At 27.0% G+C, this 17,248-nt stretch overlaps 2 protein-coding genes across 4 annotated transcripts; both read right to left on the bottom strand.

The window, feature by feature from the left end:
• Nucleotides 1-378: 378 nt before the first annotated feature.
• On the bottom strand, nt 379-1,995 carry LOC112637982. Its single transcript, XM_025408824.1, has 2 exons — nt 980-1,995; nt 379-919 (listed from the first exon to the last, which is right to left on the bottom strand). Exons 1-2 carry the CDS (start codon nt 1,993-1,995, stop codon nt 379-381), a joined length of 1,557 nt encoding a protein of 518 aa, XP_025264609.1.
• A 2,392-nt stretch (nt 1,996-4,387) lies between these two features.
• Nucleotides 4,388-16,931, bottom strand: LOC105251298 (lysosomal aspartic protease). 3 transcript variants are annotated; one of them, XM_025408826.1, is made up of 9 exons: nt 16,846-16,928; nt 7,921-8,004; nt 6,557-6,795; nt 5,653-5,771; nt 5,349-5,548; nt 5,144-5,266; nt 4,948-5,080; nt 4,633-4,725; nt 4,388-4,553 (listed from the first exon to the last, which is right to left on the bottom strand). In XM_025408826.1, exons 2-9 carry the CDS (start codon nt 7,980-7,982, stop codon nt 4,407-4,409), a joined length of 1,116 nt encoding a protein of 371 aa, XP_025264611.1. In that variant the 5' UTR covers nt 7,983-8,004; nt 16,846-16,928; the 3' UTR covers nt 4,388-4,406. The 3 variants fall into 3 exon arrangements, with proteins under 3 accessions (XP_025264611.1, XP_025264613.1, XP_025264610.1); XM_025408825.1 differs by lacking the exons at nt 4,388-4,553; nt 4,633-4,725; nt 4,948-5,080; ... (3 more) ...; nt 6,557-6,795; nt 7,921-8,004 and adding exons at nt 11,445-11,811; nt 11,846-12,044; nt 12,123-12,215; ... (3 more) ...; nt 14,010-14,128; nt 14,868-15,100 and having other exon boundaries at nt 16,762-16,930; XM_025408828.1 differs by lacking the exons at nt 6,557-6,795; nt 7,921-8,004 and adding an exon at nt 14,868-15,100 and having other exon boundaries at nt 16,762-16,931.
• Nucleotides 16,932-17,248: the final 317 nt, after the last annotated feature.

The raw sequence follows: 17,248 nt of genomic DNA, 5'->3' as shown, positions 1-17,248 counted from the left end.
CAATCATAATAAAATACGGAAAAAACATAGTCATCATACGTGCATGATCGTTGAGAGAAAACGCGAGCTCATCAAGGCAAGTCAACTCGAAGGAAGCCAGACATACATGGTTCTTTAAACGGTGCAAGGCGCAAAAAGCAAAGCACTAAACAAATAAATATAATATGAAAACGTCGTAAAAAAATAGTCAAAAATATGCAACTATAGCTCACTCGGTATCGAGAAGACGTGACAAAGACGAACACGAACACTTTGCGCGCACATAGCCGATTAGACAACAGATTTAACTGCCAACGGTGAAAAGGCAGTTACGCGTAATCAATAATAACAATACCGCATGTACAGAGGACGAAAGCAATCAACGTACAACAATCGCAATCAAATCTTCGATATATTATCGATTATCGATAGACAAGAAGCATTCAGCTTTAAGGTGTCGTTCTGGAGATTTAATGCATTTCTTTGACGTTTAATATGGATCATCTCCGATATCAATCTCCTCCCCAGAAATGCCTCCTCATCCAAAATCTCAACGCCATCAAAATCGAGCGTGTGATCCAGAGCTCTGTGTTCGGCAATGACAGACGTGAGGTTCTTTTTATGTTCCTTGAGCCTGGTCTTCAACAAACGTCCCGTTTGTCCCACATAGGAAGCGTTGCAATCCATGCAGTTGATCTTATAGACTATGTTGTTGCGAGAGTCCTTATCTAACCTGTCTTTGCCAACTTTAATGAAACGGCGCAAATTATTTATTCCAGTGTAGAAAAGTTTCACCTCTAGATCTCTAACGCATTGTCGGAAACGGTCGGAAAAGTTCTTAACGTACGGAACATTGAAATATGAGATCCTCCCCCCTCCATCAACACCGTCAACCTCATTGTTATCTGCAGTCAAAGTATTATCCAATCTATTGTTGAATCTATGCAATAAAATATTAAGTCGGTCAACAATTGTGTTGAAAATAAAAGGGAGAGGATACCCATTATTCAAGAGAATGTCAATAATGAATTCGAAATTCTCCTTATGAAATCTCGGATGAGAAAGCCGAAAAACTTTATCGGTTAGACCGATTATCGTGCCCCTCTTTTGGCAAAGGGGGTGTCGCGACTCAAAGTGGAGGTATTTCCCCGAAAAAGTCGGTTTATGAAACCAGTTGAAATAAATAAGTCCATGCTCTAAAATAATGGTGACGTCAAGGAAATTCAGGCGATTGTCGACACCCTCCTCCATGGTGAACTGCATCCTTGTGTGGAACGAGTTGAACGTGTTCAGAATGGTGTTAAGCATTGAGGAGGGAGCCGCCAACACAACGTCGTCAACATATCTAAAGTAGAATGGGAGATCCACTGGTAGAGTCGCGATGGCCTTCGACTCTAAATCTTGGAGCGTGATCTCAGCGATAATCGGCGAAAGAGGAGAGCCCATGGGTGTGCCAAATGTTTGTTGATAGCAGACGCCGTTGAACATAAAAAATGTAGAGTTCAAGACGAAGCGAACTGCTGTTAAAAACTCATCACGAGGTATCTGACAATTGCCTCCTATATAGTCCCATCTATTCGACAGGCTATCAATCGCCAGATCCAACGGTATATTCGTGAATAATGAGATGACATCTAACGAGATCAATTTTATATTGTCATCAATACGTCTGCCATTCAGTCTATCCACCACTTGAGCGCTGTTAATAACTTGGCTGTCCGGTCGCGGAACAGACTTGTAAATAATATCGTGTAAAAACTTGGCGAGACCATAGAGTGGTGTGTTCTTAGATGAGACTATAACACGTAAAGGGTTGTTTTTCTTATGAATTTTTGGCAGCCCATAAGCCCTCGGTAAGACACCATCTGTACAATTCAAAGATCTATATTTCGCAACGGAGATGTAATCGCGCGATCTCCACCTCACTAAGAGATCATGAAGATTGTTAGTTAATTTTTTAATCGGACTCTTGTTCAATACTTTATACGTATTTTCGTCCGCTAGCAGAACTGACATGTTGGAGAGATAGTCGTCCTTATTCAACGCGACTGTTATATTACCCTTATCTGCTCTAGTGAACAGAATGTCCGGATTGTCTCTTGTGAATTTTTTGGTGGCGTTAAGTGACTTTAGAAGTTTCTTTTTTGTTTTGTTCAGAATCACTGAAGAAGGCTCGAATTGAGTCCGAAACGTTTGGTATTAAAGATGACCGTTTAATTTAATCGTTCTCTTGGATAATGATTTAAAAACAACACGCCTTACATCCGCGTTTGGCTCCTTATGGCCTATCAATATTTTAATTTATTTTGTTAATTTCGAGAGCCTTTAATTTTGTTTATATTTTTTATTTTTAAATATACAATATTTATAATTATATAATTTATAAATTATTATATTGATGTATGTATTTTTATATGTATTTAAATATGTTTGTCGAATTAACTCTTGAATCTTTGTTCGCCAAAGCTTATTTGTATCTTCAGAGAATGAATGTGATAAATTGTATAAATTAATTTATGCATACAAATTTCAAAGTTTGCCTTTGTAATATTTATACTATAATTTTAAGTATTAAACTTGTGTCCGTTTTGTTCAACTTTTTAAACATTTCAAGACCTATACTTAAAAAATATAATCGTGGTTAAAAATATATGTACATACAATATTATTTATTTATTATTTTATTATATTGTGCCTGCATGTGTAAATGTGTGTGTGTGTGTGTGTGTGTGTGTCTGTGTGCGTGCGCACACGTATGTGCATACATATTATATTTAATAAGATTGCTTAAGGATTAAAGAATCTTAATTATATAAAATAAATGATATAAAGTAATTAATATTAATTTAAATAAATTATTCATATAAATAAAATAAAATATTTAAATAATATAGGTATTATAGCGTATGTATAGGTATTATTATATATATATATATATATATATATATATATATATTTATTTATTTATTTATTTATTTCTTCTTAAGTGTTGCAAAAATATTTTAGGCTTTTTGACATATTTTTTTATCAAAGAATATGTCTACCTATTTAAGTGACACGAAATAATTAACACTGCATGTATAATATTATTTATTTAATATTTTATTATATTTTATTATGTATTTTATTATTATAAAATAAAAAATTTTCTATGTATTTTCATAAATGTTTATTTTGATTTGGAACACAGCTGAGCGATTTTTTGAAAAAAAAAATTTAATTTATTCTACATTTTTTTAATTTACTCAAATAAAAATTGTACACTTATTTTCCTTTTTGATTGTTTTTGTCTACATACACATATCTTTTATGTATACGTAAAATTTCTTTTAACCAAAGAAATTTTTTTCCTATTTGTATTGGAGCATTAATTGTATTTGCACCAGCCGCATATTTAATTTCAGAAAACGGATGCGAGAAAAAAATTACGATTTCTATAATAATTCTGATAGTTACCATGCCAATATATAGTACAATAAGATATGCTGATCTATGGAATTGATCGGTCATTATAAAGAGCGCCGCGGCTATTACAAAAAGGCGAAACATTAAAAAATATTAAATATTAAATAATTTATGTATCTGTAATGTATTAATTAATTTATGTATCTGTAGTGTATTTCAATATCATAAAATCGCAAAATTTGCGAAGAACGATCTATTATTTTCTTAATTTCACAATTAATATTCTCAGTCCGAGATTGAACAAACTCCAAAAATATATATTATCTACATTTTTATAATGTAGAATGTATATCACGAGAAACAAAAAAAGAGATAATATGAATATCTTTGAGATGCTTTGTTATTTTATTACAGTAATTAATATACATTTTTTTAAACACTTTAATATGTTAATATCGTAATTATTAAGAAATATGATTACTTTATCACAAAATACATTATTAAGAAGATAATTAAACACATTATGAGAAAACATTATAAGAAAAAAAATCGCTTATAAGCTATTAATGGTAAAATTTAAATAATGTTATATTGTTTTATCTATTATACAATATTGTTATCAAAATTAGAGATTATTATATAACAATTCTTATGAATTATTATTATTATTATCGTCATTATTGAATTAAAAGCTTAATAAATAAAATATCATTGTATTGTGTAAATGAAAGGATTATTTTATTTTAACAGATTTATTTATATTTGGACATTACAATAGATACATACATACATAAAATTCTTTATAGAAGGTATATATGTTTTAATTTTTGAATGTATCACAAATATCCTTTTTAGCAAAGAGTACACCGCATAATATAATTAAAAATGATCAAATAAGCAATCAAAAGTAATTTTAATTATTTGCGGTCTTTTTTTTGAGGTCATTTATATATATATATATATATATATATATATATATATATATATATAAAACATCTAGTCGTTTTCAAAACAATCGGCTTTTATTTCGACAAAGCAAATCCCACTCGATTATTTCCCATATCATACACGCTGTAGTATTTACGCAAAAATACATCGCCAAGAATCCATAACTCAGATCCACTTGATTCAAAGCCGCTGGAACATGTCTCATAGCCATTCTCTACATTCTGTAAAAAGTTAAACACAATGTGAACACTTTATATTCTCATATAATTTAAATGGAAATTACCGATCCATAATACTCACTCGAAGAATATAATCGTCAGAGCTAAGATCGTGTATCACACCACCCAGAACAATACTAATTGTAGGCAATTGGTCAACACTACCACAATCCACCTTTGAATAGAGGATAATATTAAATTATTAGTTAATAATTTAACAAATACACACACACACACACACACAACCACACACACACACACACACATATATATATATATATACTATAGTGTGTATATATATATATATATATATATATATATATATATATATATAATAATAATATTCAGTATTTTATGATTTTTTTACTGAATATCAATGTGAAAAATTGTTACTTACAGATCCATCACTTTTAGCTTGAATAAATTCGTTAATAATATCAATGTCACTATTTGGTCCAACTATTAATGAGGTACCTGTGTCAGCAATAGCTTGTTTATTTTCAGTCACGACGTAATCAGACATTTCGATTCTAGAGCACAATAACGTTTTAATAATTTGTTGAAATTTATTCAACGTAATTTAGAAAATATACCTATCCATAGTAAATTGCCAGTATCCTTCCTCAGTAACAGGAACGTATGTAAAGTCACCATCGTAATGATTGGGATCAGAACCACCCAATATCAGTTCACCACCTTCCATAGCTGAAGGGTCTCTGTATATTTTGTAGATTATAAAATATATTTTTTTAAAACATTTTTAGACATGCACTATGCGTATGGAAAGTTGATACAAACCGACTCAAATAGAAGCTAAAAATAGGTTGTTCTACTAAGTGTTGTTTAAACATGTTTACGAAGACAGGCGTCACTCCATCCACGGATATCTCGGGATAACCCATGCCCAAGATACCGTCAAACTCTGAATAAACAAACGTATCACCTGGCTGCTCGACGGCTTCTGCGAATCCTTGATCTTTAACAGGGAGGCCGGCAATCTATAGTTAATAAATCATAACGTTCAAATGTAAAAAAAAATACTTGAGAAATATTTATAAACTATGATTGTAGTTGTAACTTGAATTGTTTCATGATGACTTACAGTCACTATATCAGAAGATAAGAATCCAGTTAGACTGCCAGTGCCATACTGGATAGCAAATGGAGTATTAATTGGTTTATATGTACTGGATTTGCTACTGTAATATTTATGATGGTCCACTGCAAAAAATAATATCACAAGATAAGGATAATTTTAAAGATAAAGAGATTTTCTTATTCATCTAAATATTCGTTTAAATTATCAAACATAAATGCATTTATCACTTTTGAGTTTCCCGGAACTCGTTTGTACGGTACTCGTTGAAAGAATAAAAATAACAAATTATTATAATTGTAAATAAGTCTGTTCATGTGCAAATTATAAAATTTTGGTTTTATTATATTTACAGGATCAATTATTTTAATTTTTAAAATTGTATTTGTGCATTTCCTTTATCCAAAAAATAATATTTGAAAAATATAATCCAGGAAGAGATAGAGAATTTTATAATATTTATAATATTATAACGTGTTTACTTTTTGATTTGATATTATAATATATTCGAAAAGATTAAGATCTTCTTCAATGTTTTTAAACAATAATTTATATTATTAAATATAAGTGAATGTGTAAATAATAAAATATCTAATAAATATTATCTACTGAATATAAATATTAACAATATTCATATATTGTGTCTTAATTAATTTGCATTCATTAAGTACATAATGATATTTCTTGATGAAAAATGTCGAAAAACTTATAATCATTTTTCTTCTTAATGTAAAAAAGAATATAATATAGAATTGTTCTTATTCGCATTGTGTTAAATAAATATATGTTCGTGATCTGTGCATTTCAATCAATATTGTGATGTAAGTTTATATAAGTATAAATTAATTATTATTCTATATATATATATATATATATATATATATATATATATATATATTAAAATACTTACAGCAAGCCTCATCGTTACTTGCGCATTTTGCCGATGGTACCCAAAGATTTGAGGAACCAGTATCAAATAATACTGAAAATGACTGCGGAGGAGTTCCGATGGTAATGTTACCATAATATTGAGCATCATAATAATTAACCAAAGGTTCTGATCCTTGTCCGGCAAAAACGGTTTTTTTCAAGTCAATACCAGCTTTTTTCAAATTTTTTCGAATTGAATTCATCTTGTACAACGTAATCCTTAAAGTAATACAAAGATCATTTTTTTGTAATATGCATATAATCTTACATATATGTATATATATATATATATATATATATATATATATATATAATTAAAGCTTGTATAATAATTTTGATTTTTAACGATGGAATATATAGTCATTTAACTTATATTTATTTAAAATGTCTATTCTTTATATATCACTAAACTATATAACAGTATATATATATATATATATATATATATATATAATGTAAGTTTACTGATATATATATATATATATATATATATATATATAAAGTTAATAAAAAAAATAAAAAAATTATTTAATAAAAAAATATATAGTTAATTTATTTATTCAATATTAATTTATTTAATAAAAAAATATATAGTTTACTGATATATATATATATATATATATATATATATTTATACATATATATAAAGAATAGACATTTTAAATAAATATAAGCTAAATGACTATATGTTCAATTGTTAAAAATCAAAATTATTATACAAAATTATATTGACTATTGAATATACTTTAATTATATTGACATATTTTTTTAAATTGTAAGATTTACATTACATATATATTTGAATTATTATTTAATTCATAGTTTAATCTCTTAAATTAAGCATCATAATTTAACAACCTCTGATTTTTAATTAAAAATAATATTGGAATGTGTAGCGTGCAATCTTATAAAGAAACTCAAAATAAGACTTATTTATGTTAGAAATATATAGATATATATAGAAAGAGCATAAATTAAATAAATGAATAAGAAAAAATAATTCACAGAAATAATATATACAGTTCATCTGCTTATACAATCAGTTTATCATTAGAACGATAAAGATATCGCGATAAAGCAGACAAAAGCATGAGCTTAGCAAATTTACAAAGAGTGATTTTTTTTTCAAAAATGCTTACTTTTGCTATTCTTTTTTAATAAAAAAAAACAAGAAATTTTATAATAATAAAATTTCGTCCAATTCTGACGAAAACGCAGTCGCAACTAGGTAGGTTTGATTTTAAAACCGAAAGCGATTACAAGGTAGATCGATCTTTACAAATTCAACATTTGTATCGACAACATATGTAACGTACACACATAATATAATATATGAAACCTTACCTTTGGTATTGCGCGTCGACCAGCGCAAAGAGCGCCACAGCCACCACGAAAAAGCGAAACATATTTTCGGATTTTCTGGCAAATTTCTTTCTGTACGTTGTGATACACAAAAAATAAATTGAACTGGACTACTAGAGCTCTCGTTTATCGACATGCGGCGGCTATATATACAATCGGGCGCATTCGAAACATCCGGGTTTCCATCGATCCATCAAATTTGATAAACATTTTGTTTAATATTTTTTCTTTAATTAGCACAAATTGTATTAAAATAAATTATTAAATGTGTGCGTGATTAATGAAGAAGAGATTAGCGTTTCGGAAAATAAATTATTATGCCAAATAGTCGTGCAACAATAAACTTAACAAATGACACTTTTCTTGCAAAAATTAGCATTCTAATTAACAGTAAGCTCATATCAGCTGTTTTCACAATAAAGTATTATGTTATTGGAAACTAAGACATAATTATGTACAAATTATTTCAAAAGTTCATATTAATAGCATGCGAATTTTGATTGGTAATTAAAAAAATTGATTTTTTTTTCTATCGAAAACTAAACAAATAATTATAAAATTAATGACAAAGTATATAATACGATGTGAAAAGAAAGACAAAAGAAACGACAAGAAAAGATTTTGTATATACTTTGATGAATGTTTGTTTCGACTTGAGATACGGCTGAGCAACGTACTTTTGAAATATTTTAATTATTCTACATTTTCGTTTTTATTTATTCAAGTAAAAATGGTACATTCACTTCCTTTTTGGTCATTTTTGTCTACATATGTATGTCTCTTATGTGTATGTATATATAAAGCTTTTAAAATTTTTATACATTTTATGTATTTATACTATATGAAATATAAAATATATAAATGTTATATACGTTTACTGCTATATATAAATATAAATGAAAAAAAAAATATATATATATGAAATTATTGTTATTTATTTTATACTTATTCGATTATCCTATATACTTATCCTTTATCTTAACAAATATACTATCGATATAATAATGTAGTAGTATTATTGATGACTATTATTAATATCTTTTATTTTATCGTTTAATAACAAAGAAGCAGCTTATATCAAAATATACAGTTTAGTGACAATATGTCTGCTTACGTTAAATAAAAATTATTTCGTTGTATGTGTAATTTTTGATTATAATTTATTTTTAACAAGAATGATATAATAATAAAAAAAGTTATTTAAGTGTAATTAGTGTAATTACACTTAAATAACTTTTTTTATTATTGTACTTAGTGTAATTACAATTGTATTCTAGGAGGATAAGGTATTATATTTGATGTAAACTTAATTATTTTAAAACTTAAAGAAGTCATGAAACTACATCGAATCATTAAAACTATAATTATATTAGTACAAATATATATCATAAATTACTTGTTGTTTAATGAATGTTTTTGTAGGTTTTCAAAAGAAATTAAAGATGTATGTGCGCAGTCTTCGAATACGTTTAAATATCTCGTAATCGTTAAGTTTATTATGAATAATTGTTGAACGTTATGTTATTTGTATAAGAATAATATTTAATATCAATTTCGAATCCAAGATTGTACAAAACTCATGTAATATACCTCCTAATGTCCATAACTGCACAGTACATTTTTATTATGTAAGATGTATATTTTAAAAAAGTGCTAGAGAAAGTTTTATTTCGCCAAAGCAAATTCCATTCGGTTATTCTCAAATTCAGTGTAGTAATGACCAATAAAAAATAATTTTTTTTTTAAATAATATAATTTTGTAATATTTGGAAGCGCGATAATATATAATGTTTTATCTTGTATGTTATACTCTATTGTAATAAAAGCGTTACTTTGTTATATAATAGACCAGGAAATTGACGTCAAAAATAGTTCTGAGCAAGTTTTCAAATGTTTTATTGAAGAGAACCTGATATTTGGATAAGTACAGAACAAATGTATGTAATGTACGATACAGAGAAATAATCTCATATATACATATGATCATCCATAAAATTGATAATAATTTATAAATGAAATATTTACTCAATAATTTGCAAATATTTTATCATTTTGATTTGTTTTCTGCGATTATATTGTATTACTTTTTAATGTAAGACACTTTCAATTAATTCATTGTATCTATGTAAAACTTTTATTTCTTTTATATATATGTATATATACATTATATATACTAAATATGTATCATATGTATAACGCTTTATTATATAATACTATTTACAAGTTTTCTTAGAACATGTTTAATTTACAAAAGTGAATTTTTTATCAATTAAAAGATGAAATAATTTCTGATTTATAAATATATTGGTTGTAAATTTTTTTAACATAATCTTTTTTTAAAGAGAGAGATGTAACGAAAATTTTACTTTACTGTTAATTGTATTTTATAATTAAATTTTACTTTACTGTTAATTGTATAATTGTATTTTAATTGATTGCGATACAATGTTCGAAATATGATTATTTCAAAATTTAGTGAAACAAGTATTGTGAAGTTTAAATAAAAATAATTTGAATAGATTTAGTGATTTTTAAGAGTACATACAATATGTGAAGATATATTGTAAATTATTTCGTTTATAATGAAAACTTGCAAGTTTTTAAAGAAAAGAAAAACCATATACATATAAATGGCAAAATTCAAATTTGAATAATGTTATATTGTTTTATCTGTTATACAATATTATTATCATATTAGAAACTGTTATATAATAATTATTATAAATTATTATTATTAACATCATTATTATGAATTAAAGCATAAAAGCTTAATAAATAAAATATTATTATATTGCGTAGATGAAAAGATTATTTTATTTTAACAGATTTATTTATATTTGGACATTCCAATAGATACATACATACATACATACATACATACATACATACATACATACATACATACATACAAACATACATTCATACATACATACATATATATATATATATATATATATATATATATCAAATTATTCATGGAAGGTATATACAGGGTGCTTCCGCAACATACAAATCGGGTTGCCTATCTGACGATCGGTCTTCTTTTACCGACCTCGCATAATTAAAAAATAATAAAATCAGAGAATCGATTATGTAATTTTTTTTCGTGAAAAGTGAAAAAATTCCTTGATTGATACCTTGAATGCAAATCCGTAGGGAATGAGGAAAGTGAAATCAGCTTTTAACATTGATATAGTGTAATTGTAATATTTAATAACATAAATAACATTATATTTAATAACATAAATAACTTAAATAACATTAATAACATAAAATGACACAATTGATATATAATAACACAGGTAAAATATAATGAATTTAAACAAAAAACTATTTTTTAATGTTCACAATATATGCTCAATGTAACCGCCATTCTCTTCTAAACATAAAGCAATCCTCCGCATAAAATTTTTCCTTACTCTCCGAATTATCGGAGAAGTGATTTCCGCACACGCCTTTCGAATTTTATTTTTAAGATCTTTATACATACAATGTTATTTATGTTATTAAATATTACAATTACACTATATCAATGTTAAAAGCTGATTTTACTTTCCTGATTCCTTACGGATTTGCATTCAATATATCAATCAAGGAATTTTTTCACTTTTCATGAAAAAAAATTACATGATCGATCCTCTGATTTTATTATTTTACAATTATGCGATGTCGGTAAAAGAAGACCGATCGTCAGATAGGCAACCCAACTTACCGATATGTATGTTACGGAAGCATCCTGTATGTTTTAATTTTTGAATGTATCACAAATATCCTTTTTAACAGAGAGTACACCGCAGGAATATAATTAAAAATTATCAAATAAGCAATCAAAAGTAATTTTAATTATTTGCGAGGTCGTTTATATATATATATATATATATATATATATATATATATATATATATATAGCAATTAGTCGTTTTCAAAGCGATCGGCTTTTATTTCGAATGAGCGAATCCCACTCGGTTATTTCCCATATCATACTCGCTGTAGTATTTACGCAAAAATACATCGCCAAGAATCCATGCCGGACCTAACGCCTGAGATGAATCAGATCCGCTTGATTGAAAGCCGCTGAAACATAACTGCTGGCCATATTCTTCTTCCTGTAAAAAGTACACACAATGTGAACATCTTGTATTCTCATATAATTTAAATGGAAATTACCAATCCATAATACTCACTCGAAGAATATAATCGTTAGGGGAAAGAGGGTGTGACACACCACTCAGAATGAAACTAAATATAGGCAATTGATCAACAATAGCACAATTCACCTTCGAACAAAAGATAATATTGAATTATTAGTTAATAATTTAACAAATATATACATATATATTGTATGTATATATATATATATATATATATATATATATATATATATATACAGGGTGGACCATTTTAATCTATAATGGAAAATATCTCGGAATGTTGGTGAGATACAACAAAATGTTTCAGACAAAAGTTGTATGGTTTCTAGGGGGACATAAGATGGTACCATTGGTTTGACCTTGAAGAGTTATTTGAAGGTCACATGAAGGTCACCTTCAATTTCTTAAATGAAACCTACATTTTCTCATTACATATTCTTGTAGCTTATCTCGAGAGCTTTCCAAAACACTATAATAAAATATTTTTTTATTGAGTACTTTTCGAGTTATGAGGCTTGAAATTATTTCTTAATTTAACATAAACCGTAATATATCTAGTAAAATATTCATTTTTCGATTATCTTGCTTTAATACTTTTATGTACAAAATAATGAGAGGAATCAATTGGTGTAAAGAAAACACATAGTTGTTTCAAAGAAAAAATATGTAATTGTTAATTGCAAATTACATATTTTTTCTTTGAAACAACTATGTGTTTTCTTTACACCAATTGATTCCTCTCATTATTTTGTACATAAAAGTATTAAAGCAAGATAATCGAAAAATGAATATTTAACTAGATATATTACGGTTTATGTTAAATTAAGAAATGATTTCAAGCCTCATAACTCGAAAAGTACTCAATAAAAAAATATTTTATTATAGTGTTTTGGAAAGCTCTCGAGATAAGCTACAAGAATATATAATGAGAAAATGTAGGTTCCATTTAAGAAATTGAAGGTGACCTTCATGTGACCTTCAAATAACTCTTCAAGACCAATGGTACCATCTTATGTTCCCCTAGAAACCATACAACTTTTGTCTGAAACATTTTGTTGTATCTCACCAACATTCCGAGATATTTTCCATTATATATTAAAATGGTCCACCCTGTATATATATATATATATGTAACAATTTGTTCAGTGTTTTATTTTATGACTTTTTTACTGGAAGGCTATACCAATGTGAAAAATTGTTACTTACAAGTCCATTCTCGTCAGCTGCAATTAATTCGTTAATAAAGGCAATGTAATTATCTGGTCCAACTAATAATGAAGTACCTGTGTCAGCAATAGCTTGTTGGGTGTTATCAGTTATGTTGTAATCACCTATCGAGACACTAGAACACAATAACGTTATAATAATTTGTTGCAACTTGATCAATCGTAATTTAGAAAATATACCTATCCATAGTAAATTGCCAGTATCCTTTCTGAGTAACAGGAACGTATGTGAAGTTACCCTCATAATGATTGGGATCAGAACCACCCAATATCAGTTCACTTTTCTCGGCTGAAGAGTCTCTATATATTTTGTATATTTTGTAAATTATAAAATATATTTTATTTAAACATTTTTACACATGCGCTGTGCGTATGGAAAGAAGATACAAACCGACTCAGATAGAAACTAAAAATAGGGTGTTCTACTAAGTGTTGTTTAACCATGTTTACGAAGACGGGCGTCACTTCATCCTCGGATATCTCGGGATAACCCATGCCCAAGATACCGTCAAACTCTGAATAAACAAACGTTTCACCTGGCTGCTCGACGGCTTCTGCGAATCCTTGATCTTTAACAGGGAGGCCGGCAACCTATAATTAATAAATCGTGACGTTCAAATGTAAAAAAAATACTTGAGAAATGTTTATAAACTATGATTGTAGTTATAACTTGAATTGTTTCATGATGACTTACAGTCACTACATCAGAAGATAGGAATCCAGTTAAACTGCCAGTGCCATACTGGATAGAAAATGGAGTATTAATTGGTTTATATGTACTGGATTTGCTACTGTAATATTTATGATGGTACACTGCAAGAAATAATGTTCCAAGATAAGGATAGTTTTAAAGATAAAGAGATTTTCTTATTCATCTAAATGTTCGTTTGAATTATCCAACATAAATGCATTTATTCGCTTTTGAGTTTCGTTTGTATGATATTCGTTGAAAGAATAAAAATAATAAATTGTTTAAATAAGTCTGTTTATGTGCAAATTATATAGTTTGGTTTTATTGTATTTATACAATCAATTATTTTAATTTTTAAAATTGTATTTGTGCATTTCCTTTATCCAAAAGATTATATTTGAAAAATATAATCGAGGAAGAGATAAAGAATTTTATAATATTTATAATATTATAACTGTTCATTTTTTGATTTGATATTATAATATATTCGAAAAGATTAAGATCTTCTTCAATATTTTTAAAGAGTAATTTATATTATTAAATATAAGTGAATGTGTAAATAATGAAATATCTAATAAATATTATCTAATGAATATAAATATTAACATATTCATATACTGAATCTTAATTAATTTGCATTCATTACGTACATAATGATATTTCTTGATGAAAAATGTCGAAAAACTTATAATCATTTTTCTTCTTAAAGTAAAAAAGAAAATATAAAATAGAATTGTTCTTATTCATATTTTGTAAAATAAATATATATTCGTGATCTGCGCATTTCAATCAATATTGTTATGTATGTTTATATAAGTGCAACTTAATTATTATCCTGTTTATATATATTCTAATACTTACAGCAAGCCTCATCGTCACTTGCACATTTTGCCGATGGTACCCAAAGATTTGAGGAACCAGTATCAAATAAAACTGAAAACGACTGCGGAGGAGTTCCGATGGTAATGTTACCATAATATTGAGCATCATAATAATTAGACAAAGGTTCTGATACGTCAAAATGAGTTTTTTTCAAGTCAATACCAGCTTTCTTCAAATTTTTTCGAATAGAACTCATCTTGTGCAACGTAATCCTTCAAGTAATACAAAGATCATTTTTTTGTTATATACATATTAAAATGATATATATGCATTATATATATATATATATATATATATATATATATATATATAATGTATAGTTTACTGAATAATAAGAATAGACATATAAAGAATAGACATTTTAAATAAATATAAATTAAATGACTATGTTCAATTGTTAAAAATCTAAATTATTATACAAACTTTAATTATATTGATATATTTTTTTAAATTGTAAGATTTATACATTACATATACAGGGTGGCCCATTTTAATTTCCCCAGCCAAATATTTCGGAAAATAATGAAAAATCAAAAAAATGTTTCAAACAAAAGTTGTATGGTTTCTAGGGGGACATAAGATGGTACCATTGGTTTGACCTTGAAGAGTTATTTGAAGGTCACCTTCAATTTCTTAAATGGAACCTACATTTTCTCATTACATATTCTTGTAGCTTATCTCGAGAGCTTTCCAAAACACTATAATAAAATATTTTTTATTGAGTACTTTTCGAGTTATGAGGCTTGAAATCATTTCTTAATTTAACATAAACCGTAATATATATAGTAAAATATTCATTTTTCGATTATCTTGTTTTAATACTTTTATGTACAAAATAATGAGAGGAATCAATTGGTGTAAAGAAAACACATAGTTGTTTCAAAGAAAAAATATGTAATTGTTAATTGCAAATTACATATTTTTTCTTTGAAACAACTATGTGTTTTCTTTACACCAATTGATTCCTCTCATTATTTTGTACATAAAAGTATTAAGGCAAGATAATCGAAAAATGAATATTTTACTATATATATTACGTTTTATGTTAAATTAAGAAATGATTTCAAGCCTCATAACTCGAAAAGTACTCAATAAAAAATATTTTATTATAGTGTTTTGGAAAGCTCTCGAGATAAGCTACAAGAATATGTAATGAGAAAATGTAGGTTCCATTTAAGAAATTGAAGGTGACCTTCATGTGACCTTCAAATAACTCTTCAAGGTCAAACCAATGATACCATCTTATGTCCCCCTAGAAGCCATACAACTTTTGTCTGAAACATTTTTTTGATTTTTCATTATTTTCCGAAATATTTGGCTGGGGAAATTAAAATGGGCCACCCTGTATATTTGAATTATTATTTAATTTATAGTTTAATCTCCTAAATTAAGCATTATAATTTAACAATTTCTGATTTTTAATTAAAAATAATATTGTAATGTGTAGCGTGCAATCTTATAAAGAAACTCAAAATAAGACTTATTTATGTTAGAAATATATAGATATATATAGAAGGAGCATAAGTAAAGTAAATGAATAAGAAAAAATAGTTCAATAATATATACAGTACACTTGCTTATACAATCAGGTTATCATTAGAACAATAAAGATATCGCGATAAAGCAGACAAAAGCATGAGCAATTTACAAAGAGTGATTTTTTTTTCAAAAATGCTTACTTTTGCTATTCTTTTTTAATAAAAAGAAACAAGAAATTTTATAATAAAATTTCGTCCAATTCTGACGAAAACATAATTGCATTTAGGTAGGTTTTCGATTTCATAAAATCGAATGCAATTACAAGGTAGATCGAACTTTATATATTCAACATTTGTATCGATATGTATATACATAATGTAACATATGAACTTACCTTTGGTATTGCGCGTCGACCAGCGCAAAGAGCGCCACAGCCACCACGAAAAAGCGAAACATATTTTCGGATTTTCTGGCAAATTTCTTTCTGTACGTTGTGATTCGATACACAAAAAATAAGTTGAACTCGACTACTAGAGCTCTTATTTATCGACTTGCAATACGGCGGTTATATATACGATCGCGCGCATTCAAAACATCCGGGTTTCCATCTATCAATGAAATTTGATAAACATTTTGTTTAATATTTTATCTTTAATTAGCACTAATTGTATTAAAATAAATTATTAAATGTATACGTGATTAATGAGGAAGAGATTAGCGTTTCGGAAAATAAATTATTATGCCAAATAGTCATGCAAAAATGAACTTAACAAATGACACTTTGCTTGCAAAAATTAGCATTCTAATTAACAGTAAGCTCATATCAGCTGTTTTCACAATAAAGTATTACGCTGTTGGAAACTAATTATGTACAAATTATT

The sequence above is a fragment of the Camponotus floridanus genome, unplaced genomic scaffold (assembly GCF_003227725.1).
Source record: "Camponotus floridanus strain SB8 unplaced genomic scaffold, Cflo_v7.5 scaffold230, whole genome shotgun sequence".
Taxonomy (NCBI): domain Eukaryota; kingdom Metazoa; phylum Arthropoda; class Insecta; order Hymenoptera; family Formicidae; genus Camponotus; species Camponotus floridanus.
The sequence above is the reverse complement of the archived record's forward strand: the minus strand, read 5'-3'. Positions and strand labels throughout refer to the sequence as shown.